The 26,680-nt window shown below is 41.6% G+C and overlaps 1 protein-coding gene across 4 annotated transcripts in view; it reads right to left on the reverse strand.

Moving 5' to 3' along the window:
- Positions 1–26,680, reverse strand: part of LOC122551842 (ATP-binding cassette sub-family B member 6-like) — a 262,691-nt gene that overhangs the window by 41,770 nt on the left and 194,241 nt on the right. For all 4 annotated transcript variants that reach the window (XM_043694361.1, XM_043694362.1, XM_043694364.1 and 1 more), the window contains exons 16-18: positions 6,793–6,967; positions 5,607–5,719; positions 4,901–4,995 (exon numbers count right to left, since the gene is read on the reverse strand). In XM_043694361.1, coding sequence (XP_043550296.1) covers positions 4,901–4,995; positions 5,607–5,719; positions 6,793–6,967 — 383 coding nt within the window. The remainder of the gene's footprint in view (positions 1–4,900; positions 4,996–5,606; positions 5,720–6,792; positions 6,968–26,680) is intronic.

The following is a 26,680-nucleotide window of genomic DNA, read 5'->3' on the forward strand; positions in this document are numbered from 1 at the left end:
GAGGTGGCAAATGGAGTTTAATGCGAACAAGTGTGAGGTGATTCACTTTGGTCAGAGTAACCGGAATGCAAAGTACTGGGCTAATGGTAAGATTCTTGGTAGTGTAGATGAGCTGAGAGATCTCGGTGTCCAGGTTCACAGATCCTTGAAAGTTGCCACCCAGGTTCACAGGGTTGTTAAGAAGGCATACAGTGTTTTACTTTTTATTAATAGAGGGATCGAGTCCCGGAACCATGAGGTTATGCTACAGCTTTATAAAACTCTGATAGAGTATTATGTACAGTTCTGGTCCCCGCATTATAAGAAGAATCTGGAAGCTTTGGAAAGGGTGCAGAGGAGATTTACTCGGATGTTGCCTGGTATGGAGGGAAGGTCTTACGAGGAAAGGCTGAGGGACTTGAGGCTGTTTTCGTTAGAGAGAAGAAGGTTGAGAGGTGACTTAATAGAGACATATAAGATAATCAGAGGGTTAGATAGTGTGGACAGGGAGAGCCTTTTTCCAAGTATGGTGTCGGCGAGCACGAGGGGACATAGCTTTGGATGAGAAAGTAGAAAGTGGTTTAGTAAGTTTGCAGATGACAAGAAGGTTGGTGGAGTTATTGATTGTGTGGAGGGCTGTTGTAGGTTGACATTGACAGGTTGCAGAACTGGGCTGAGAAGTGGCAAAAGGAGATCAACCTGGAAAAGTGTGAAGTGATTCATTTTGGAAGGTCGAATTTGGGGAATACAGGGTTAAAGGCAGGCGTCTTGGCAGTGTGGAGGAGCAGAGGGATCTTGGGGGTCCATAGATCCCTCACAGTTGCCACCCAAGTTGATAGGGTTGTTAAGAAGGCTTATGGTGTGTTGGCTTTCATTAGCAGGGGGGGTTGAGTTATGCTGCAGCTCTATAAAGCCCTGGTTAGACCACACTTTGAATATTGTCTTCAGTTCTGGTCGCCTCATTATATAAAGGATGTGGAAGCTTTAGATAGGGTGCAGATGAGATTTACCAGGATGTTGACTGGACTGGAGCGCATGTCTAATGAAGAAAGGTTGAGGGAGCTAAGATTTATTGGAGTGAAGAAGGATGAGAGGTGACTTGATAGAGGTGTACAAGATGTTGCAAGGCATAAATAGAATGAATAGCTAGAGATGTTTTCCCAAGATTGAATATGGTTATCACAAGGGGACATAATTATAAGTTAACCGGAGGAAGGTTTAGGGGAGATGTCAGAGGTGGGTTCTTTACATAGAGACTGGTGGGTGTGTGGAATGCACTGCCAGCAGTGGTAGGAGAGGCAGATACATTAGGGACATTTAAGCAACTCTTGAATAAGCACATGGATGATAGTACAATGTAGGGTATGTTGGTTAATTTGATTTTAGAGTAGGATAAAAGGTCAGCACAACATCGAGGGCCGAAGGGCCTGTACTATGCTGTACTACTCTAAGCTCTTCCCGAGTAGAACCCTCTATATACTGCTTGAGGAAACTTTCCTTATCATACTTAACAAATTCCACCCCACCAAAACCCTTAACACTGTGGCAATTCCAGTCTATGTTAGGAACATTAAAATCCCCTCATATGACACCCTATTGCTCCAGCCAGTGTCCCTGCATATTTGTTCCTTTAATTCTCGTTGACTATTTGGGGGCCTATAGTGCAACTACAATAATGACACCATCTCCTATCTATTTCTTAGCTCCACCCACAAAGCCTCACTGGATGATCCTGAGTTACTTCATCTCTGACTACTGCTGTGATACTCCTCTTAATCAAAAATGCAACTATATCTCCCATCTTTCCTCCACCTCTGTTCCACCTAAAGCACTTGTACCCTGGGCACATTAAGCTGCCCATCCTGTCCCTACCTTAGCCATGTTTCTGTAATGGCTATAATATCCCAGTCCCACGTACCTATCCATGCCCTGAGTTCATTGGCCTTACTTTTCAGCCTTCTTGTGTTGAAATAGATGCAATTTAATATAATAGGCATTCCTGTTGTGTTCCAACCTGACCTGTCACTTCAACTTAATATTTCGGATGACTATATCTCCTTCTAGCCTTGCACTTGCCTCCCTGCTATTGAGGTCCACCCCTCCCGCCAATCTAGTTCCTATTTCTTATGACTGGAAAGCACTTTGATTGGTCATGAAAGCTGTATAAATTTAAGTCATTTGAACTGAAGTGAATGTCGAAAAGGGCTTTGAATTACAAGCCAATCTGCATAATTGCAATTCTTGCAGTGATTCTCATTTACATTTCAACTGAAGCCTGTTAATTGAGAGATCCCAGAAGAAATAAAGTGACCTCAATTATGAAATGCTGATGAAAGATTAAATTACTTAGGAACACAACGCTGCCAAAGGACCTGACTCCCATAACAGATGGGCACTAACTGTGCTCTCAAGGACTACCATTATCTGCAGAAATTTTACTAAGTAGCATTAAGCTCATAGTGCTGTTAGTTCTACTCTGAAACACTAACTGAGCTGCCCAGAACTTGCCGCATACAGTTGGATTTCAATTTCTCTTTTCAGTAAAAAGCCTCCAGCAGAGTTTCATCTGAAGCCCCTACCAGGCCTTTCATTTAAGATGCTGTCATTCTCTTTACACTTCCAATTCTTTGCAGCTTGCAACTCTTGCTGTACACAGGAAACTGATATGTGCACAATGTGGCAGCACAGTGCTCCCACTAGCTACAGCTGCGACACTTCAAAAAGGTCAATCGATTGAAAACATCTTTGCGCCAAAAATCATTAAAAACGTTTTCTATTATCTTAACTGTTTCAGTTGAGCCCAATGGGAAGTGGTCATCAGCCAAACCCACTGCTCCTCATAAACAGACCCTACCCACATCAAAAAAAAGGTGGTGGGGGGGGGCACAGCTTTTATAGCTCAATAAGGTTGAAGATCAAAGTTGTTGACGGACACACATTTAGTAAGAGATCAAAGAGCAGGATATGTATTTACAATTTGTCATCACACAGCAGGCCAGGGAGGATGCCACGGCAGGCTCCCAAGCCTTTGTTCATACCGCAATTATTTACTGAAAGGAAAATAAGACAGCATTAACCCTTGGAGGACTATGTTCACACTACACGGTATGTAAAAGTTCTGCATAAAGAAGAATACAGGACTTTATAACTGTACACAGGTCTGTATTTATCACCTGACAATGTAAAACCTTCCAGCTCTCGCTGGAGCTGTAGGCTGGACTTGATTTTCTATTTTATCTTAGCTTGCATCCTTCTAGCATCAAACTGGCATGGTAAAGGATCCTTTTAAAAACTGTCCATCAATAGTTGTAATCGCAATGAGGCAGGCTCTGTTGTGTGGTCATCATCTTAGGTTCAGCCAGCACCATTGTGATATGTTTACAAATGGTACCATGCAGTTGTCTGAATGTGTGTGAATTAGAGTTTTAGGAAGAAAATCAATTACCCTTATTCAGTCTGGCCTACATGTGAGTACAGACCCATAGCAATGTAGCTGACTCTTAACTGCCCTCAAAAATAGTCTAGTAAACTGCTCAGATTAGAGATGAGAATTAGAGATGGGAAACAAATACTCATGTTGCAAGTGATGCCCATATTACTATTTTTTAAAATTTTCAAACTTCAGCTTAGTACAATTTCTGCGTAACATTTTTGTAATAGTGTTTTTAAGATATGGGCAGCAGGTTGTTTTAGTGTGATTCGGTCAGGATAAGTCTGCAATTTCTCATGTTGGAAACATCTGTAACACACCCGGTCAATTAGAGCATAAAAGAACCAGCACCATTCATCAATTGGAACACTTGATTGGATCAATATGGGGTGTGGCATGTCTGAGGCAGACTGAGACAAACAATTCCATCTGGGTTTAACAGATGGAACACAAACTCACTGATATAGGATCGGTGTTAGAGGCAGTACACAGCCCAGCTGTGCTCCATCACGGAATCCTGAGACTTCCTGGACTCTGGGATTAGACAGGCAGGCTGTGATGGTCATAGAATAAGAGAGTTTTACAGCATGGACTGAAACCCATCATCTAACCATGACCATGCCACTCATCAAGTCTATCAATTCTAGATCCCTCTACTAAAGAAAAAGTTTATTTCTCTCCAACCTATCTACATCCCTCAAATTTTGTACATCATGTCCACCGTCAGCCTTCTCCGCTCCAAGGAAAACACCCCCATTATCAATATCCCAGAGCAATTAGCATTAACCAAAAACTGAACTAGACAAGCACTACATACTTCACCTACAAGAACAGGTCTTACATTTGAAATTCTGCAGCAAATGACTCCATTCCTACCATCACCATCTTGCCAAGCAAGGCTAAAGTCAAAAATGATGGAATGCTCACTTCTTGCCTAGATGAATGGAGATCCTTAGGGATAGGTAACAAACATTAGCCTTGTCATTGACTTCCAAATCCCATTAAGGAATTTTAAAAAAGACTTTATTAAATAGTAGGCCATTCAGCTCCTCAGGTTTGCTCTGCCACTCAATAAGATCATAGCTGATTGATTGTGGTTTTAGTTCCTGACATCCCTCTGCCTCTCGTATCTCTTGATTCCCTTGTCAATCAAAAATTGATCCAGCTCTACATTTCCTGAGTGTTCACAGCTCTGGCTCTTTCACAACTTATCATTTGAATTGATACACCACAATATTTTCCCTGTCTTCCGACAGATTAAAGAAAATTAAGAACCTTTCAAATGATGAGAGAGATAATTCTGCTACTGTTTTTTGAAAATCCAGCATCTTCCCCTTCTTACCTTGGACAGCTCCATCCTTAATTCTTTTCAAAGGCTTAAATGGCAACTCAGAGTAATTTATTTTCACTTAAGGCAAGTTGTATAACATTAGTGTTTAGTCCAAAATTCCAAACAGCAGAAATTTTGAAGCAATCTTATTACGATATTACCTGTGAGCCACAACAATTGTGGTCCTGTTGGCGCAGACTTTGGCCAGAGAGGCTTGAATGTTTCTTTCAGTTTGTGTGTCTAGAGCAGATGTAGCCTGTCCAAGTGGAGTGAAGATAAATGATTAGAACACTGAAACAGGACAGTGGAAATATTCACTGGCAGACTGGTGAACAGATAGGTTCAGCCAATCCATCAGCTGTTAAAAGCCTACTGTACAAAATATTGAGACAACAATGTTTTTTAAGCTTAAAAGCAACTAAATTCTTCAGATAGATAATAAGAAGTTCTACATTTAGCACAGTGGGTGCTCCTACACACTTATATCAGTGACTACACTTCAAAAGTGAGTCATTTATTGTAAAATGCTTTGGAACATACAGAGTTTGCGTATACCGCCAGTTTTCCTTTCTGAGGAGAGGGAACCAGTTGTATCAGTTAGAGATTGTAAAATCCCTTAACAAAGGGTGGCACTCCTTCACAAAAATTTAGAATATTTACCCTTTGTGAAGCATCTTTTACCTTCTTAAGGACAGCTTAAAGCCAGATTCATTAACTATGCACAGACATGGTTCTGAGAGTGTAAGGAATAAGCTTGATTATTTCCAGTGAAATGTAATATCATGTTGATTTGAAAGTTGTAATCAATAATTTTTATTTCCATCTCTCAGACTCAATGCAATTTCTGTGATTTCAATTCTTAATTACCTCATCCAGAAGAACAATCTGAGGGGCCTTCAGGATCGTTCTGGCGATTGCTACTCTCTGTTTCTCTCCTCCACTCAGTTTCAGTCCTCTTTCCCCAACTTGGGTATCATAACCTGAAGAACATGGCACATTAAGAACAGCTGGAGACGGTGATCATGCTCAGAACCTTTTTCTTTAATTTGCCTGTCCAGATATGTTATGACACACCTCTGGAGCAGGTGGAACTTGAGCCCAGACCACCTTCATCAAAAGTATGGGCACTACCACAGCACCATAAGAGTCCCTAAGGGTAAATCAGAACAGCTCCAGAGTTTTTTTTGACAACGGGTGCTGCTCAACGGGCTTTTGCAGAGGCATGGTAACTTGTCCCTATCTCTGGGCAAGAAGGCCTGGGTTGAAGTCTCACCTGCTCCAGAGAAATGTAGTAACATCTCTGAACAAGTTGGTTCAAAAATATCTCACCTGTTCCAGACATCCCATCATGTGGAATTGAAAATCAATGAATAAATCTGGAATTGCAAGCTGGTCTCAGTGACAGTGATTATTATAAATCCTCACCAAAACCACATTCGGTTCATGAAGGAAGTCTGTCATCATCACGTCACCTGGCAAACATGTGACTCTAAACCCAAAGCAACGTGACTGACAAGCCTAGCAAGCCACTCAGTTCAAAGGCAATTCAAGGTTGGCAATAAATGCCCGGCTACATACAACCAAAGAATTTTAAAAGCTACGCATCAGAAATGGTCTTCTTCATGCACAACTTTGAGGGACAAAAGCACATCCCTCTGTTCAGAAATTCTATTTTTCTGCTCATGGAAATAGAGAATGTGGAGTAAATGTAGGACTTTTGACATTTGGAAAAATTTGTAAATATTTTTACATTTCAGGGACTTCCTGGTCATAGATTTTGAAGAACAGTATCAGTTATCCAAAAGAAAATTGTGCTGTTATTGGATGAAATAACTATTAGTTTAAGGTAATAAAAATGATGTAGCAGCAGGTCAACAACTACAGAAACGTGAAGACTTGGAGAGGGTCCCCAAGCTGACCTGGCGAACATATGATTCCAAAGAATGTGCTTGCAAATCTTTGCTTCCTTCAACAGGGTCTTCTAGAAGCTGTGATTTCATACAAAATGTCTTTGCTCCCACCAAATAAATATCGACAGAACACACTCTCTTACCTTCAGGGAAAGTAATTATCCGCTCATGGATATCAGCTGCTAGAGAGGCTTCCTCCACATCCTCATCACTAGCCGTCACTCTGCCATATCGGATGTTGTTTTTAATGCTGTCATTGAAGAGAACGGTGTCCTGAGGCACTACCCCGATGTGAGAGCGTAGAGAGCTCTGCTTCACCTCGGGGAGAAATTTAGACCTTTTAGAAGAAGCTTCAGTACAGGATAGAGTTCAACTCGCATCATAAAATCCACAAAACCACCACAAAATCATAAGGCCATTTGGCTTTCCAAGCCTCTTCCACCGTTCAAAACAATCATGGCTCAGTTCCACCTGCACCCACATTGACCCCATACCTCTTCATTCCTTTTGATTCCAAAAAATCGCTTGAATAAACTCAACAACAGGAGCATCCATAGCTCTCTGGGGTAATAAGTTCCAAATATCTGAAATACTGAGTGAATTGTTTCTCCACATCTCAGTCCTAAATGCGACAATCTCATTGTGAGACAGTGATTCCCTGCTCTGGACTCCTCCACCAGAATAAGTATCTTCCCAGTATCTAGCCTATTAAGTTCCTTAAAGATTTTAGTGAAATCATCTGCATTTCTGAATTTAGAAATATAGGTTTAGTCCACTCAACTTCTCCTCATAAAACAAGCCAGGAATCCCCCCCCCCAAAAAAAACCATCAATTGCACTCCCTCTAAGGAAACCATATTCTTCCTTAGATAAGAAGATTAAGTTTGAACACAATGTGGTCCAGATGTGATCTGCAGTGAGATTTCATTGAAATAAACAGATATCGTGGCAATGATACCGCACTCCGAACCCTAAGCTATTGTTCTGGAGATATGGGTTTGAATTGCACCATGGTAGACGGTGAAAACTGAATTCTGTAAAACAAAATCTGGAATTAAAAGCCATCCTAATGGTGACCATTTAACCACTGTCAACTGTTGTAAACAAAATCTGGTTCACTAATGTTCTTAAGGGTAGCAAACCTGTCTTCTCTACCTAGTCTGGCTACACGTGATTCCAGGCATACAACAATGTGGTTTGCTCTTAACAATCCTTTGCACAATTGGGGGCAGGAAAAGATGCTCTGCTTTCCTACTTTTCTGCTGTAGTCATTAAATTTTACTTTCCCACATTATATTCTACAGGCCATGTTCTTGCCCACTCACTGAAATAGTCTATATCCCTTTGCAGACTCTTTGCATTCTCTCTATCACTTAGCTTCACATCATCACGTCTGGACATGTTATACTTGGTCCAAATACTGGAGTCCTGTAGTTTCACACTCGTTACAATTGCCAACCGCAAAAAAATTACCTGTTTGGTATTACTGTTTTCTGTCTGTTAATCAATCCTCAATTCATTAAATATATTACAATGGCACCATTTAATGCTCTAATCTTTTTGCAATAACCTAATTTATAATACATGATTGACAACTGTTTGAAAATTAAAATAGACTAACTTTTTTAGGGTTGTAAAAATTTATTTCATAGGATGTGGACACTGCTGACGAGACCAGAATTTGTGACCAATCCTTCATTGCCTCAAGGTGGTGATTAGCCACCTTCTTGAATCCATGAGATGTAGGTACACCCATAACACTGTTACTGGGAGGGTACTCCAGGATTTTGACCAAGTAACAGGGAAGGAATAGTGAGGTAATTCCAAGTCAGGATGGCAAGTGACTGCGATGGGAACTTGCAAGTGATGGCGTTATCATACATTTGATACCCTTGTTTTTCTAGCTGGTCCATTAATTTCCCCTCATCTAACCTGCCAGTTATAACCTGAATAAACTCAAACTTTTGTCAAATACGATTTCCCTTTCTTGAATCTCAGTTGTTTTTGCAAAATTATATCCCAATTCCCCGATTGCTCTATCACTACGTCCATAATTACAGATTCCAGGACTTGCCCTACCACAGCTGTCACATGGAATGGCCTACAATGTTCCATTTTCTCCACCTCCTTCTTTTGAATATTGGAATTATGTTTCCTAACTTCCAATCCATGGACACGGTTTGAGAATCTAGCATTTCTGGAAGATGAAGCCAATATTGACCCGCATTTCAAGGGGGTTGGAGTAAAAGAGAAGGGAGGTCTTACTGCAACTGTACAAAGTGAAGAAACCACATCTGAAGTACTGTGAGCAGTCCTGGTCCTTTACTTAAGGAAAAATATCATTTCATTTGATGCAGTTCACTACGATGTTCCCTGGCATGGAGAGATTGTCTTATGAGCAAAGGTTAAACAGATTGAGACTCTACTCACTGGAGTTTAGAAGGATGAGAGGTGATTTCACTGAAACATACAGGATTCTTAGGGGCTTGACAAGGTAAATGCTGAGAGGATGTTTCACTTCCTGGGAGAGTATAGGGCCAGACAGCACATGACTTTGACAAAGAAAAAAGGAGGCATGATTAGTAAGTTTGCAGATGACACCAAAATTGGTGGTATAGCTGACAGTGAAAAATGTTATTTAAGATTACAAAGGAATCTTGAACAATTGGGCCAATGGACAAGTGGCAGATGGAATTTAATTTGGATAAACGTGAGGTGTTGCATTTTGGTATTACAGACCGGCAAGGACTTATAGAGTTAATGGTAGGGTCCTGGGGAGTGTTGTTGAACAGTGGTTCAGATACATAGTTCTTTGAAAGTTGCATCACAGGTCGACAGGATGGTGAAGATGGCATTTAGCACACTTACTTTCATTGCCTGCAGCACTGAGCGTAGGAGTTGGGACATCATTTTGAAGTTGCATAGGATGTTGGGGAAAGCATCTTCTGGAGTATTGTGTCCTGTTCAGGTTGGCCTGCTATAGGAAGGATATTAGTAAATTGGACAAAGTTTAGAAAAGACCTACCAAGGTGTTGCCGGGAGTGGAGGGTTTGAGTTATAAGGAGAGGCTGAATAGGCTGGGACTTTTTTCACTGGAGAGCAGGAAGTTGAGGAGTGACCTTACTGATGTTTATAAAATCTTGAGGGGCATATAATGTAAATAGCAAAGATCTTTTCCCTAGAGTGAGGGAGTTCAAAACTAAGGGGCATATTTTTAAGGTGAGAGGAGAAAGATTCAAAAGGGATGTGAAGGGCACAGAGAGAATGGTTCATGTGTGTAATGGACTGCCATGAATATGAATTGGAACGGTTTGGAGGGATATGAGCCAAATGCAGGTAAGTGGGACTAATTTCGTTTGGGGAACTTAGCCGGCCTGGAAGAAGTAGACCGAAGGGTCTGTTTCCATGCTGTATGACTCTATGACTCAGAATGAAGGGGCCCCAATGTAAGCCTGAGCCAAGGAGGAATTCCTTCTGAGGGTGGAGAGTCATTGGAACTCCTTACCATGGAGCGCAGTGGAGGCAGAGCCCTTATGCACATTTAAGGCCAAAAGAGATAAATTCTTAAATCAGTAGGGGAGTGAAGGGTTTTGGGGAAAATGCAGGAAAGTGGACCTGAGGAATGCTGGATCAGCCGTGATTCTACTGAATGGCAGAGCAGGCTTGAGAAGCTGAACTGCACACTCCTGTTCCTATTTCACATGGTCATGCACTCATCCACTATCTAGGTAATTGTTTCTTTTAAAGAATACAGGCCATAACATCCAGTAATTTATTGATTTTCAAGCTTGTTATGGCCTTAGCTGATGGTCCTGCTGGACAATCCAAACACAGAATGAAATCTGACTTGAAAGATCATTTAAAAAAATTTTCATGCATGGTCATCATTCACTGAACTAGTCATACGAGGCTACGGATTTTTTTTAACAACAGTCAAAACATTCTATTTCTCTATTGTCAAAGATATTGTAACTAAAGCTGTGCCTAAATACTTTTGTATCTAGGTCGGCGCCGTAACTGGCGACATATACACTTTTTGTTATATTCAGTGAGTATATGTGACAATAAAGTGTGGCACAGGAAAAGCACAGCCGGTCAGGCAGCATCAGAGAAGCAGGAGAGTCGAAGTTTCAAGCACAAGCTCTTCATCAGGACATTCCCTGATGAAGAGCTAATGCTCAAAACACCAACTCTCCTGCTCCTTGGATGCTGTCTGACCAGCTGTGTTTCTCTAGCACCACACTTTTTGACTCTGATCTCCAGCATTTGCAGTCCTCACTTTCTCCCATATGTGACAATAAAGATTATTTTAATCTAAAAAGGTCTAATTCATTTTCCATTACAAATTTACATCCAGAGAAATTACACCATATCAAATCTTTAAGTTCGACTTAACTGATTCCCCACGTTCTTTCCCCACGAACAGCGAAGCCTTCTTAAATGAATCCCCACAAAACTGAGAGCTTCAACTTTCTTAAATTTTAGTAACCAGCAGATGTCTAACTAAACACTCCTGGTTTGAAAATTTCACAAACTAGACTTTTCTACTGAGGTAATGGCACTTTTCCTATTCTTCCATATGCCTTTCCGGGAGAGAAACTATATTTGCTTCTGACCCCAGTCAAGACTCCTCTGAACTGCCTTAAAACTTACAATTATAATGCTTTCGAAGTCAAAGTCATTCCTTGATTATCCTGGATCAAAAATGAGAATCTTCAAATTTTTAATTCATTCACAAGATGTGATATCAATGGCCAGATGATTGCCCATCTCTAATTACCCAAAGGACAGTTAAGAGTCAACCATCATTGCTGTGGGTCTGGAGTCACATGTAGGCCAGACCAGGTAAGGATGGCAGTTTCCTTCCCTAAAGGACATTAGTGAACCAGATAGATTTCTCTGACGATCAACAATGGTTTTATTGCCATCATTAAACCCTTTATTCAGATTTTTACTGAACTCAAATTTCATCATCTGCCATGTGAGAGTTGAAGCCAGTTTCCCATAACATTATCTGAGCCTCCGGATTAATAGTTTATTGATATGGGGGAGGCAATGCCCTATATGTGACTCCAGACCCACAACAGTGTGGTTGACTTTTAACTGCTCTCTGGGCAATAAATGCTGGCTGAATCAGAGTGATATTAGAAAAAAAATCACTAGGCCATAACATTCCCTAAATTTTATATTCCCTGTTACAAACCACTAGAGGAATAACAATTTTCCATTAACACTCCAGGGTTTTTGCTCTTGTGGCACATACTGGGTTAGGTCACTGCTTCTTGTAACTGACCTAGTTATGTCCTTAAAAAGAACTCTTCACATAATCAATGAACTCAAATGCCACTGTTTGAAAATCCAAATGCTAAAAATGATATTAGTATATACACAGACACATTTAATCACAAGTCCCATTAACTTCTTCTCTACAGCAGAATATGTCGAATCCTGGGGTTACCACTGACCAGAAACTCAACTGGACTCGTATTATAAACACAGCGCTACAAGAGCGAACGATAGGAATATTGCAGCAAGTAACTCACTTCCTGGCTTGCCAAACCCTGTCCAGTATTTATAAGGCACATGTCAGGAATGTGAAGGAACACTCCTCCCTTGCCTGGATAGGAGCAGCTTTAACAATATTCAAGAGGGTTGGCACCATCCAGGACAAAGCGACCTGCTTGATTAGCACCGCATTCTCAAATCTTCCACCACCAACGCTCAGTAGAAGCAGCAGAGTGTATCATCAACAAGATGCACTGCAGAAATTCACCAAGGCTACTCCCAAAACCATGCCCATGACCACTTCCATCTAGAAACACAAGGGCAGCAGAAAGATGGTGACACTAACACTTATAAAGTTCCTCTTTGAGCCATTCATCATTCTGGCTTCAAAATATATTGTCTCTCCTTCAGTCTTACTGGATCAAAATCACAGGGCTACCTCCTTAACAGTATTGTGGGTCTACTTACCACAAATGCACTGCAGTAAGAGACAGCTCACTATGACCTTCTCAAGGACAACAGGAGATGGGCAATGAATGCTGGTCCAGGCAATGATGCCCAGATCCCACAGGTGCCACAGTACCTCTCACACTTTGAGAATAGCTGTTAACACTGAACTTTATTGAATTCAAACTTCACCATCTGCCATGGTGGGATTCATGGCGTAGAGTCAGCACGGAAACAGACCCTTGGACCAACGTATCCATTCTGACCAGATATCCTAAATTAATCTAGTCCCATCTATCAGCATTTCATCCACATCTAAACCCTTCCTATTCATGTACCCATCCAGATACCTTTTAAATGCTGTAATTGTACCAGCCTCCACCACATCCTCTGGCAGCTCATTCCATACACATACCACCCTCTGCTTGAAAAAGCTGCCCCTTAGACCCCTTTTAAATCTTTCCCCTCTCACCCTAAACCTATGCCCTCTAGTTCTGGACTCCCCCATCACAGAGAAAAGACCTTGTCTATTTACCCTACTATGCCCCTCATGATTTTATAAACCTCTATAAGGTCACCCCTCAGCCTCTGACGCTTCAGGGAAAACAGCCCCAGCCTGTTCAGCCTCTCCCTATAGCTCAAACTCTCCAATGCTGGCAACACCCTTGTAAATCTACTTTGAACTCTTTCAAGTTTCACAACATCTTTCCAATAGGAGGGAGACCAGAATTGCACAGAATATTCCAAAAGTGGCCTAACCAATGTTCTCTCTAGCGACAACATGACCTCCCAACTACCATAGGAGAAAGTGAGGACTGCAAGTGCTGGAAATCAGAGCTGAAAAATGTGTTGCTGGAAAAGCGCAGCAGGTCAGGCAGCATCCAAGGAGCAAGAGAATCGATGTTTCGGGCATAAGCCCTTCTTCAGGGATGAGGAAGGTGTGCCAAGAAGGCTAAGATAAAAGGTAGGGAAGAGGGACTTGGGGGAGGGGCGTTGGGAATGCGATAGGTGGAAGGAGGTTAAGGTGAGGGTGATAGGCCGGAGAGGGGGTGGGGGCAGAGAGGTCGGGAAGAAGATTGCAGGTCAAGAAGGCGGTGCTGAGTCCAAGGATTGGGACTGAGATAAAGTGGGGGGAGGGGAAATGAAGAAGCTGGAGAAATCTGCATTCATCCCTTGTGGATATGATGGGTGGCAGTTATAGGAAGGGGGAAAAAAAAATCACAAATACAGTCACATAGATGGGTTAACTCCAAGAAAGGTAAGGGAGGTAGGCAGTTAGTACACGGGTCTTCTGTGGCTATCCCCATTTCAAATAGCTGTGCAGTTTTGGAAAATGTAGGGGATGATGGATTCTCAGGGGTAGGTAGCATGAACAACCAAGTTTCTGGTATTGAGACTAGCTCTAATGCAATGAGGGGTACGTCGGGTTGCAAGAGATCAATTGTGTCAGGGGACTCTCTAGTCCAAGGTACAGACAGACGTTTCTGTGGACAGCAGCAAAAGATCAGATTGGTGTGTTGCTTCCCTAGTGCCAGGATCAAAAATGTCTCAGAAAGGGTGCAGAATGTTCTCAAGGAGGAGAGGGGCCATTGTCCACATTGGAACCAACGACACAGGAAAGGAAAAGGTTGAGATTCTGAAGGGAGATTACAGAGAGTTAGGCAGGAATTTAAAAAGGAGACCCTCAAGAATAGTAATATCTGGATTACTCCCGATGCTACGAGCTAGTGAGGACAGGAACAGGAGGATAGAGTAGATGAACGCATGGCTGAGGAGGTGGTGTATGGGAGAAGGATTCACATTTTTTGGATCATAGGAAGCTCTTTTGGAGGAGAAGTGACCTGTACAAGAAGGACGGATTGCACCTAAATTGGAAGGGGACTAATATACTGGCAGGGAGATTTGCTAGGGCGGCTCAGGAGGATTTAAACTAGTAAGGTGTGGCGAAGGTGGGATCCAGGGAGATAGTGAGGAAAGAGATCAATCTGAGATTGGTACAGTTGAGAACAAAGGCGAGTCAGGGCAGGCAGGGACAAAGCAGAGAATAAGGTAGGGCTGATAAATTCAACCGCATTTATTTCAATGCAAAGGGCCTAACAGGGAAGGCAGATGAACTCAGGGCATGGTTAGGAACATGGGACTGGGATGGACAGGACTGGCAGCATAATGTTCCAGGATACAAATGCTACAGGAAGGATAGTAAAGGAGGCAAGATATTACCAGAAATACATCCAGGGAAGTTATTTGGGTGGAACTGAGAAATAAGAAAGGGATGATCACCTTATTGGGATTGTATTATAGACTCCCTAATAGTCAGAGGGAAATTGAGAAACAAACTTGTAAGGAGATCTCAGCTATCTGTAAGAATAATAGGGTGGTTATAGTAGGGGATTTTAACTTACCAAACATAGACTGGGACTACCATAGTATTAAGGGTTTAGATGGAGAAGAATTTGTTAAGTGTGTACAAGAACATTTTCTGATTCAGCATGTGTATGTAACTACTAGAGAAGATGGAAAACTTGACCTACTCTTGGGAAATAAGGCAGGGCAAGAGACTAAGGTGTCAGTGGGGGAGCACTTTGGGGCCAGCGACCATAATTCTATTAATTTTAAAATAGAGATGGAAAAGGATAGACCAGTTCTAAAGATTGAAGTTCTAAATTGGAGAAAGGCATTTGGATGGGTACATGAATAGGAAGGCTTTGGAGGGATATGGGCCGGGTGCTGGCAGGTGGGACTAGATTGGGTTGGGATATCTGGTCGGCATGGACGGGTTGGACTGAAGGGTCTGTTTCCATGCTGTACATCTCTATGACTCTTAACTTTCAAAAGCTTATTGGGGGTAAACGTTCACAGGTAAAGGGACGGCTGGAAAATGGGAAGCCTTCAGAAATGGGATACCAGAGTCTAGAGAAAGTATATTCCTGTTAGGGTGAAAGAAAAGGCTGGTAGATTTAGGGAATGCTGGATGACTCAGGATTTTGAGGGTTTTGGGTTAAGAAAAAGAAGGAAGCATATGTCAGGTATAGACAGGATAGATCGAGTGAATCCTTAGAAGAGTACAAAGGTAGTAGTATACTGAAGAGGGAAATCAGGAGGACAAAAAAGGGACATGAGATAGCTTTGGCAAATAGAGTTAAGGAGAATCTAAAAGGATTTTTACAAATACATTAAGGACAAAAGGGTAACTAGGGAGAGAACAGGGCCCTTCAAAGATCAGCAAGGCGGCCTTTGTGTGGAGCCGCAGAAAATGGGGAGATACTGATGAGTATTTTGCATCAGTATTTACTGTGGAAAAGGACATGGAAGATACAGAATGTAGGGAAATTGATGGTGAATCTAGAAAAATGTCCGTATTACATAGGAGGAAGTGCTGGATGTCTTGAAAAGCATAAAGGTGGATAAATCCCCAGGACCTGATCAGGTGCACCCTAGAACTCTGTGGGAGGCGAGGGAGGTGATTACTGGGCCTCTTATTGAAATATTTGTATCATCGATAGTCACAGGTGAGGTGCCAAAAGACTGGAGGTTGGTTAACGTGGTGCCATTGTTTACAAAAAGTGATAAGGACAAGCCAGGGAACTATAGACCAGTGAGCCTGACATCGGTGGAGGGAATCCTGAGGAACAGGATGTACATGTATTTGGAAAGGCAAGGACTGATTAGGGATAGTCAACATGGCTTTGTGCGTGGGAAATCATATCTCACAAACTTGATAGAGTTTTTTGAAGAAGTAACAAAGAGGATTGATGAGGGCAGAGTGTAGATGTGATCTAAAAGGACTACAGTAAGGCATTCGACAAGGTTCCCCATGGGAGACCGGTTAGCAAGGTTAGATCTCATGGAATACAGGGAGAACTAGCCATTTGGACACAGAACTGGCTCAAAGATAGAAGACAGGGTTTCGGTGGAGGGTTGTTTTTCAGACTGGAGACCTGTGACAAATGGAGTTTCATAAGGATCGGTGCTGGGTCCACTTCTTTTTGTCATTTATTTAAGTGATTTGGATGTGAGCATAACACATATAGTTAGTAAGTTTGCTGATGACACCAAAATTGGAGGTGCAGTGGACAGCGAAGAAGGTTACCTCAGAGTACAACGGGATCCTGATGAAATAGGCCAGGGGACTGAGAAGTGGCAGATGGAGTTTAATTCAGATAAATGCGAGGTGCTGCATTTTGGGAAAGCAAATCTTAGCAGGACTTATTCACTTAATGGCAAGTTCCTAGAGGGTGTTGCTGAACAAAGAGACCTTGGAGTGCAGGTTCATAGCTCCTTGAAAGTGGAGTTGCAGGTAGATAGGATAGTGAAGAAGGCATTTGATATGCTCTCCTTTACTGGTCAAAGTATTGAGTACAGGAGTTGGGAGGTCATGTTGAGGTTGTACAAGATATTGGTTAGGCCACTGTTGGAATATTGTGTGCAATTTTGGTCTCCTTCCTATCACAAAGATGTTGGGAAACTTGAAAGGGTTCAGAAAAGATTTACAAGAATTTTGCCAGGGTTGGAGGATTTGAGCTATAAGAAGAGGCTGGGCTGTTTTCCCTGGAGCTTCGGAGGCTGAGAGGTGACCTTATAGAGGTTTATAAAATCATGACGGGCATGAATAGGATAAATAGACAAAGTCTTTTCCCTGGGGTGGGGGAATCCAGAACTAGAGGGTAGGTTTAGGGAAAGATATAAAAGAGACCAAAGGGGCAACTTTTTCACGCAGAGGGTGGTATGGTATGAGCTGCCAGAGGAAGTGGTGGACACTAGTACAATTGCAATATTTAGAAGACATTTGGATGGGTACATAAATAGGAAGGATTTGGAGGGATATGGGCCGGGTGCTGGCAGATGGGACTAGATTGGGTTGGGATAGCTGGTCGGCACGAATGGACTGGACCGAAGGGTCTGTTTCCATGCTGTACATCTCTTTGACTCTATGACTGTAAGTGTGGAGCTGGTTAATATAGATAAATCTTTGAAAAAGTTCAAAATATTTTAAAAGTAATTTTCAAAAAAGACCAAACCCATGTCCAGGATATTTACAGCACATGGAGGTTAGTGCAAGTATGCATCAAATAGTTGCAGCTCCTCCCAAATGGCTATTTTGCACCCATCACCAAGATTACTATCAAGGGGTCAGAGAATCAGATCAACTGCTCAAAATACCACTGCTCCCCTCCAGCTTTTTGTGGCTGTTCATGGCTCTTTGATCATCCCGTTGCAACAAGGATGCTTAAGGCACAGGAAAGGAGTTCTTGGTAATGAGTCACAGGTGGGGAAAGGACATGAAAAGCATGATAATTTAGGGACTGTTTCAGGACAACTATAACACTGGGTGCAGCTGTGTCAAAGAAGAGGTCTTTCCGAGAAAAATTTCTCAGTTGGCACTAATGAAACTCATTGTTTAATTTACTTCTCATACACATATGTGGTCTGTCCCAAGTTACTGAATTTTTAAACTTTCCCCATACCACTACCAACTGTTTTCAATGTGACTCTCTTCATAAGTTAGCATGTTCCAACCCACTGTACAGTCAACACAAAAGTAGGAAAGAGAGTGTCGCATGCAGGAAAATCCAACTAACTGCAATATCATAGTGACCAGGTAATCTATCTTCTTGTGTAGTCTGAGGGTCAACTATTGACTAGGAAACCAGGAAGAACTTGCTGGTCCTGTTCAAATTAGTACCATGGTGTATTTTACATTGATCTGAATGGGCCTTATTTTAAGATCTCATCCAATTGACGACAACAACAACTCTAACAATGCAATCCTCCCTCAGTACTGCACTGGTGGGACAGTCAGCCTGGACTTTACATGCTCAGGTCTGTGGATTGGGGTTTTAACCCACAAATCAATGGTTCAGCTGTGAGGATGCAACCTACTTAAGCCAAGGCTGTCACCATGGGCAGGAACCCAATACACTCTCGACCTCAGCCCACTGTAGAAAAACTGATGGTAGCATTAGAAATGAATTAGATAATATAGCACCAACAATAGTATAAAATAAAATCCAAGAAAACCAGGTGGGTTTTCCCCAACAATTGTTAATGATTGCATGATTGTGACTTTTAATTGCAGATTTTAGCATTTAATTCAATTTCCACCATCTGCCAAGATAGGATTTGAACTAGGTCCCCAGAACATTATCTGCGCCGCTAGATTAATAGTCTAGCAAGAATGCCTTTAGGGGCACAGTGTGCAAAAGCAAGCAGGTGAGATTGACCTCGTACAAGAAACTTGTTAGACCTCAGTTGGAGTATTGTGTACAGTGTGGGTACAACATTATAGGAAAGATGTGAACGCATTTGCGAGAGTGAAGAAATGATTTTTAAGAACAGTTCCAGGAATGAGAAACTTCAGTTATGAGAATAGTTTGAAGAAGTTGGGACTATTTTTCTTGGAGAGAAGGCAGGTAAGACAAGATCTAACACAATTTTTCAAAATGATAAACGGGCTGGATAAAGTAGATAAGGAAAAGCTAATCCTGCTTGTAAAAGGAAAAAGAACAAGAGGACACGGATTTAAAGTGATGTGCAAAAGAAGCAAGGGTGATGTGAGAAAACGTTTTCACACAGCGAGTAGTTAGGGCAACATTGGCTGAAAGTGTGGTGGAGGTAGGTTCAACAAAGGGTTTCAGGAAAAGCATTAGATGATTAACTGGATAGGAATGGTGTGCAGGGACATGGGGAAAAGGCAGGAGACTGGTACAAAGGAATATCACCAGCGAAGGTGAGATGGGCTGAATGACCTTCTTCTGCACCATAACAAATCTGTGATTCTGTGAGTAAAATCTTATCTGAGTTCTGGAAAGAATGGACGTGAATCTTCCTCCTCAAGGGCAGACTGCTAATTGATGTGCAGCTGGTACTTTCCGAAAAAAACCCAGATCCAATGGACAAAAAATATGGTGGCACAGTGGTTAGCATTGCTGCCTCACAGCGCCAAGGACCCAGGTTCGATTCCAGCCTTGGGTGACTGTGTGACTGTCTGTGTGGACTTTGCACATTCTCCCCATTATCTGCTTGGGTTTGCTCCCACAGTCTAAAGGTGTACAGGTGAATTTGCCATGCTAAATTGCCCATAGTGTTAGGAACATTAATCACAGGGAAATGGGTTTGGGTGGGTTAGTGTTTCCACACTGTAGGGAACCTAATCAGGTATAGTCATTAAGAAAAAAATAAATTGTACATAATGAAATGTTAGCAATTCCTACAGATGTAGGCACAGGTTGAAGAAGATTCAAACTAATGCACCTCAGTAAAATACATTTAGAGTTCTGTATAAAGAATAAATATTGATCTTAGGATTTGTCTTATTCATTGCATTTTGTATGTTTAGGTACATTCATTGCAAACCACTGTCTTTGCATTTCTCCTTTGCATTTCATCTTTCTTAGCTCTCTCATATCTAATATGGAACTATTTCCTTCTTTAATATCCTCCAAAACTCTCACTTTATTCCTCTCTTCTACTTCTGTGCTGGTGCCTATGTCTCTGCCAATTTAGTTTAAACCCTCTCCAATTACATGGCTGACCAATGATCAATGGTAGATTTGAGCAGCCCAAGTTGTAATACTACAGTTATTTCAATGCCTCAGTGGTTGTACTTTCAATGCAACTCAAACTTCCGCTGCCTCCATCCTAACTCACACTAAGTCCTCTTACCCCTGTATTTACTGACTTACAGAGGCTGGCAGTCTGGTCTGGAAATACCTGCATTCTAAAATTCTCAGCATTATGTTTAAATTTTTGCATTCTTTTTATTTTTGCGAATACAGATCGCCCGAGCCAAGACTTATTTTCTGAATTCAATGTGATTAGTCCGCCACTTAGTCTTCAGAGGTGATATACCCCTGTAAAGTGCAGCATTGTTTGTGCCTGTTCACAAGTGCATAGTGGTTTACAGTAAGGCCCAAGTAGTAGAGGTTAGCTGCACAAAGGCTTGACTTGAATCTGGCCTCCAAAACATCGCTGTTTTCTCTAACTATCTGAAAACTCTGTGTTCTCCCATCTCTTGCACATCACCCACTTCTTTCACCTCTCTGTGTGCGTATCTTTAGATACATCGAACATAAGCTTAGGAATTCCCTTCCGAACACTCTGCGCCTGTCCTTCTCTCTCTCTCTCTATCTTCAAGTGTTGTTAAAACGTACCATAGTGAAAAAACCCGACTTTTCCATCTTTGATGACCTTTCCACCCTCGATGCCATGTGAATTTTATCTGACAATTTTATTGCAAATTACTTGGTGATATTTTATAACATTAAAACAGCACATTGATTAGCATTGCTGCCTCACAGCGCAAGGGACCCGGGTTTGATTCCACCCTCGGGCGACTGTCTGTTTGGAGTTTACACGTTCTCTCCATGTCTGTATGGGTTCCCTTCAGGTGCTCTAGTTTACTCCCACAGTCCAAAGGTGTGCAGGTTAGGTGGTTTGGCCATGCTAAATTTCTCAGTACTGTCCAGGGATATGCAAGCTAAGTGGGTGAGCCATGGGAAATGCAGGGTGTTGGGGATGGGGTGTGTCTGGACGGGATGCTCTTTGTAGGTTCTGTGCAGACCTGACAGGCTGAACTGGCCTCTATCCACAGTCTACAGGATTTTTTGATTCTATGAAAAGCAATGTATAGAAAATACAAGCAATATAAAACATCGTATGCTTATATTGTTTCTAAACAAACTTGACATGGCAGTGAATACCCGTGCCAACTTTTATCGGTGCACCATCGAGAGCATCCTGTCTGGATGTATCACTACCTGGTATGGCAACTGTACCATTCAAGATCGGAGACGGTTACAGAGAGTGGTGAACTCGGCCCAGACAATCACAAAGGCCAATCTCCCATCTATAGAATCCATCAACCAGCCCCGCTGTCAAGGAAAGGCCGCCAGCATTCTCCAAGATCTACCCCACCCTGGTAATACTTTTCTACAACCTCTACCATCGGGGAGAAGGTACAGAAGCCTGAACACATGCACCAGCCCGTTTCACAACAGTTTCTACCCTACTGTTGTTAGAATACTGAATGGACTCTCAAACTCTTAACATTAGACTGTACCTGTGTTTTTGTTTTTGCCGCTGTTTACCTATTATTTACTTATCTATGCTATTTAACTCTGTGATCTGCCTGTATTGCTCTGTACTCGTGACAATAAATTCAATACAATTAAATGAATATTTATGGAGATATTAAGCAGTCTAGACCTATATTTCATGGAATTCAGAAAAATAGGAGAAGATCTAAATGAAACATATAAATTTCTTAATGGAACCTGATATGGTAGATACTGAGAAAATGTTTCCACTGGCTGGGGAATATATAACATGGGCTAACAACCTCAGAATAAAAGGTTGGCTATTCAGGAATGAGATACAGAGATTTTTTTTCATTTAAGAGAAGGTGAATCATTTGAACTTGCAACCCCAGATATCAGTGGATGCTTAGTCGTTGAGTATCTCGAAGCTAGATCAATAGATTTCTTGATACTAAAGGAAATTTTGGAATATGGGATAGTGCAGCTAAGGTAGAAGATCAGCCATAATCTAAATGGATGGTATTGCAGGATAGAGGGGCCAAATGGTCTACCTCAGCTTCTATTTCTTCTGTCATCCAGAACTGAGAGAATAACTCAGAAAACATACATTCTTTAACTTTAGAGGCTTCTGGTCCTATAGCTGTCAGCCTTACTGATAGGAACTTGGAACTTTTGAGGATTAATTATCAGCCTTTTGTTGGATATGTCCAGCAACATTGGATATGCAGAAAGGAATAGTTTGGGCATTGTCTTTTTAAGCGGTTTATATCCAACAGGCATGCCACTCATATGAAATATACTGTTTATAGTAAATACAACAAAATGGTGAGGAGATCAGTTGGTTTTGATTTCAATCAGCCAGGTGTGCACTGCCCAAGAGGAACAGATGTTTCGATGTGACGACTACTTTGTAGTTAATGAGATGGAGAAGAATGGCACAGATGGAGAAAAGGTTCAAATTTCAGCCTCTTCTGGGAGACAGGTTTTTACTGAATAGCAGTAATGTGGTTGAGTGGAAGGCGACAGCTCCGCTTAGCTTTTACACTACAGAGAGCCGGCCAGTCACTGGTGATTGATAGCACAGCAGGAAAAATAACTCAGACCCTATGTGGTCCTCCAGAAGCTCAAACTGAAGAAGAAGGGAAGTTGGAGGGGGTGGGGATTCAGATAATGTTTTGTTTCTAATGATACCTCTTCTATTTGCAAGTTTGAAATGAAAATATTAAATTATAAAACACCTGCAAATACAGGTCACCAGAAAATGCTGCAAATACTCAGTCAACATTTGTAAATCTTGAACAGGTATGATGGCTAAATGGCCTCCTTTTGTGCTGCATCATTTGAAAATGGAAAAAAGACAGGGTTGGGTTTTTGATCACATGTAGCAAGGATTCAATTGTGAAGTCTCATCATTAGTCTTTTCTCTCTGCGAGTATTCTATTTACTAAAGACTTACCTATAGAAAGATGAATTAAAAATGTATAAGGGAATCCATGGGTTAAGCAACAGAGCACAGAGCACCAGCTTAATAAACACTGGCTAGTCCCCAGTTTTACAGGTTAGAGAGAATGCCAATTTTTGAGAGAGGTACAGGGACTTCAGGTATGTGGAGAAATTGGATATGATGGAATTGTTCTCCTCAGAGAATGATAAAGAAATATTAAACATGTGTTCAAAAATATGACAGTTTTCATAGAGTAAATAAGGAGAAATGTTTTCCGTTGGCAAGAGGCTCAGTAACCAAAGGATGCAGACTTAAAATGATTGGCAAAAGAATCTAATGGGAGAGACTGTAGCATCGTAGTAATGTCACTACATTAGTAATTCAGAAGCTCATGTTAATGCTTTGGGATAAGAATGGCATGTGGTGGAATTAGAAACTAGCCTTGGTGATCATGATGCTATCATCAATTGTCATTAAAGCCTAACTGTTTCAATAATATCCTTTAAAGAAGGAAATCTGCTATCCTAACCCAGTCTGGTCCACGTGACTCCAGACCTACAGCAATGTGGTTAACTCTGAACTGCCCTGAAATGGCCTAGCCAGCCATTCAGTCCAAGGGCAACAGGAATGGGCAACTCTGCCAGCGATGCCCCCATTCTCATGAATAAATAATATACTTTTTAAAAAGTTGGGTCGTGAATGTGGTAGTAGTGGGGGGGGGAAGAAAGAGAGAGAGAACTGAGAGGGTTTCTCATGAAGTGAGTTGTTGAGAGTCTAAATATGCTACCTAATAGGGAAATGGTAGCAGGTACAATAATAACTTTCAAAACAAAAGGAAACATTTGCAGGCTATGGGAAAACAGTAGGCGAGTAGGATTTGTTGGGCAACCCTTTCAAAAAGCTGGCAGAAACACAGTGATGAATAACTTGTTTTGTGTGATTTTGTGAACTGACCTGCTGATCATTTTCAACATTTGAAAGCAATTTAATTCCAGCAGAAAGCAGTTTTGCTTGAATAGAACTTTGTATTAAAGAGGCATATGGGAAAATGACGAATTTCTGAGAATAAACGCTAACTGGTGCATACATGTGTCACACGTACATGTGTGGGCCCCAAATACCCCACATCTAACCAACCATCCACATTAGGTTTAAGTGATACTGTAATATACTTGGAACCACGGTCACTCTCCTTTCTCTCTTTCTGCTGATTATTTGCCATTTAATTTGGAGATTCTAGTCCAGGTGACATTTCTGAAACTGTTCATCAGAGAAAGGACTCACTGCGAATTCATGTGTCCATCTCCACCCTGTAGAAAGATTGCAACTAGGTGATGTACAAAGACAGTTTTAATTGCTGAGTGGAGCCAGGCTGGCATATAATCATGAGGTCACACAATAGGAAAACAATGAGAATGATCTTCACTGCAGACTTGAGATTTTCCATCTGGTTGGAAAGACTGTATAGATAATGCCTCACTGTGGGGAAGAGCAGTTCATTTGGAGAGGGGATAGGTAACTAAGTTGCAGACAGAGAGAGAGAGAAAGAGAAAGGCAGGCAGGCTTTGAATGCAGTTAATAACAACGAGAACAAGGTGAAAAGAATAATTAGTCTGAATTTAATTATTTGGAACAATATTATTTCTGTGGATTCTGATCATTTCAGCAATTAATAATTTCTAAAAGCTTCTTTTATAGATCAGAATACTCTTCTTGGATATGAAGGCCAGTAAGATGATCATGATTAGAGCTTTGTTGATTCCTACTTCTCCTTCACAGCAGTGGTTTACGCTTTAACTCTTTCCAATATTCTGCAGCAACCTAATCCATTTGGTGAGGATCATTTCCTTGTTCTATTTTCCAATGATCTCTTGGTTGTAATAAAACAAGGAACTGCAGATTCTGAAGACCTGAAACATAATAGAAGTTGCTGGCGAAACTCAGTAGGTATGGCAGTATCTGTGGTAGGAAAGCAGTCATAGTGTTTCATGTCTGATGAAAAGTCACCGGACTTGAAATGTTATCTCTGCTTTCTTCCCACAGATCTGTTGGTTGTCTTGCACTCTGTCTTTGCATTAAAATATGTTATGATGGAAACTGCATTCAGTTTCCTTAAATTGTATTGCTACCTCCTAATGGTCCCTTTTCTATACTTACAACTAATAATGTTAGGAAGCTTCATCCTACCTGATTACTGCCTTGCCCAACATCACTGTCTACTTAAATACTTCATGATATAGTAGAACAGTGGAATCAATTACGTCAGATGAACTGCAATCCCCACCTCCTCTCCCTTCCAAAATTCTTTGATCTCGCGCAATCAATTTAGCTTCAGCCTGAGAGATTTACCTTTGATCTTATAATGCTTCCTGATCAGCAGCAATCTACGACTTTGAAGCATTAGGCTGGAAAGGTCATGTCATTTTTAGGTGCCCCTTGGGCTTAACATGATAAGTGGCGTTGTTTCAAATTGGCTCGATTGATAGCCTTCTCACCTCTGAATCATTGACTGAAGCACTCAAGGACTGGAGCACAGGATCTAGCGTGGTACTCTTGTGCACAGAATGCTGCATTGTTGGAGGTGCTTTATTTTAGAGGAAAACAAACTGAAGGCTATCTATTCTCACAAATGGATATGCAAGATCCCATGGCATTATCTCAAAGAAGACCAATGGACAGCCCACGAAGATAGGAGGAACCTGACTCCCTGACAGAGAGTTCAACAACCAGGGGTCATAGATTCAGGCCAAGCGGTAGAAGGATTAGAGGGGACATGAGGAAAAACCTTTTTACACAGAAGGTGATGGATATCTGAAATTCACTGCCTGAGTTGATGGAGGAGACAGAGACCCTAAACTCTTAAAAAGTATCTGGATCTGCAATGTAAGTGCTGTCAGCCGTGTGCAGGAAGGTGGGATTAGAAAGGGCATCTGGATGTCTTTGGGTCAGCAAGGATTACATGGGCCAAATGGCCCCCTTCTATGCTGTATCATTTCTATGGTTCTATGGAGTTGTGCCTGGTCCCCTGAATATCCACCCTTTAATCAAGATCACAAAAAGAGATTATCTGGTCATTATCACATTGCTGCCTCTGGGAGCTTGGTGGGTACAAATTGGCTGCTGAGAATTCAACAGTATGATAGAAAAGACATTTCAAAAAGTGTTTCATTGGCTATAAAGGATAGAACATACAATGGTCATGAAAAGAGTCAAATATTTTGGATGCTCATAATCAGAAATAAAAATAGAAATTGCTGAAAATATTTAGCAGATCTGGCAGCACCTGTGGAGAGAGAAACAGGGTTAACGTTGCAGGTCCAGTACCTGCGTGCAGAAAGCAGAGTTAACATTACAGGTCCAGTTCTTCTTCAGAAGAACCCCATCATGGAAGTTGCTATACAACCAGGTAAAAACAATGACTGCAGATGCTGGAAACCAGATTCTGGATTAGTGGCGCTGGAAGAACACAGCAGTTCAGGCAGCATCTGAGGAGCAGTGAAATCGACGTTTCGGGTAAAAGCCCTTCATCAGGAATAAAGACAGAGAGCCTGAAGCGTGGAGAGATAAGCTAGAGGAGGGTGGGGGTGGGGAGTTTAGCATA

The sequence above is a fragment of the Chiloscyllium plagiosum genome, chromosome 7 (assembly GCF_004010195.1).
Source record: "Chiloscyllium plagiosum isolate BGI_BamShark_2017 chromosome 7, ASM401019v2, whole genome shotgun sequence".
In the NCBI taxonomy this organism is placed as follows: Eukaryota; Metazoa; Chordata; class Chondrichthyes; order Orectolobiformes; family Hemiscylliidae; genus Chiloscyllium; species Chiloscyllium plagiosum.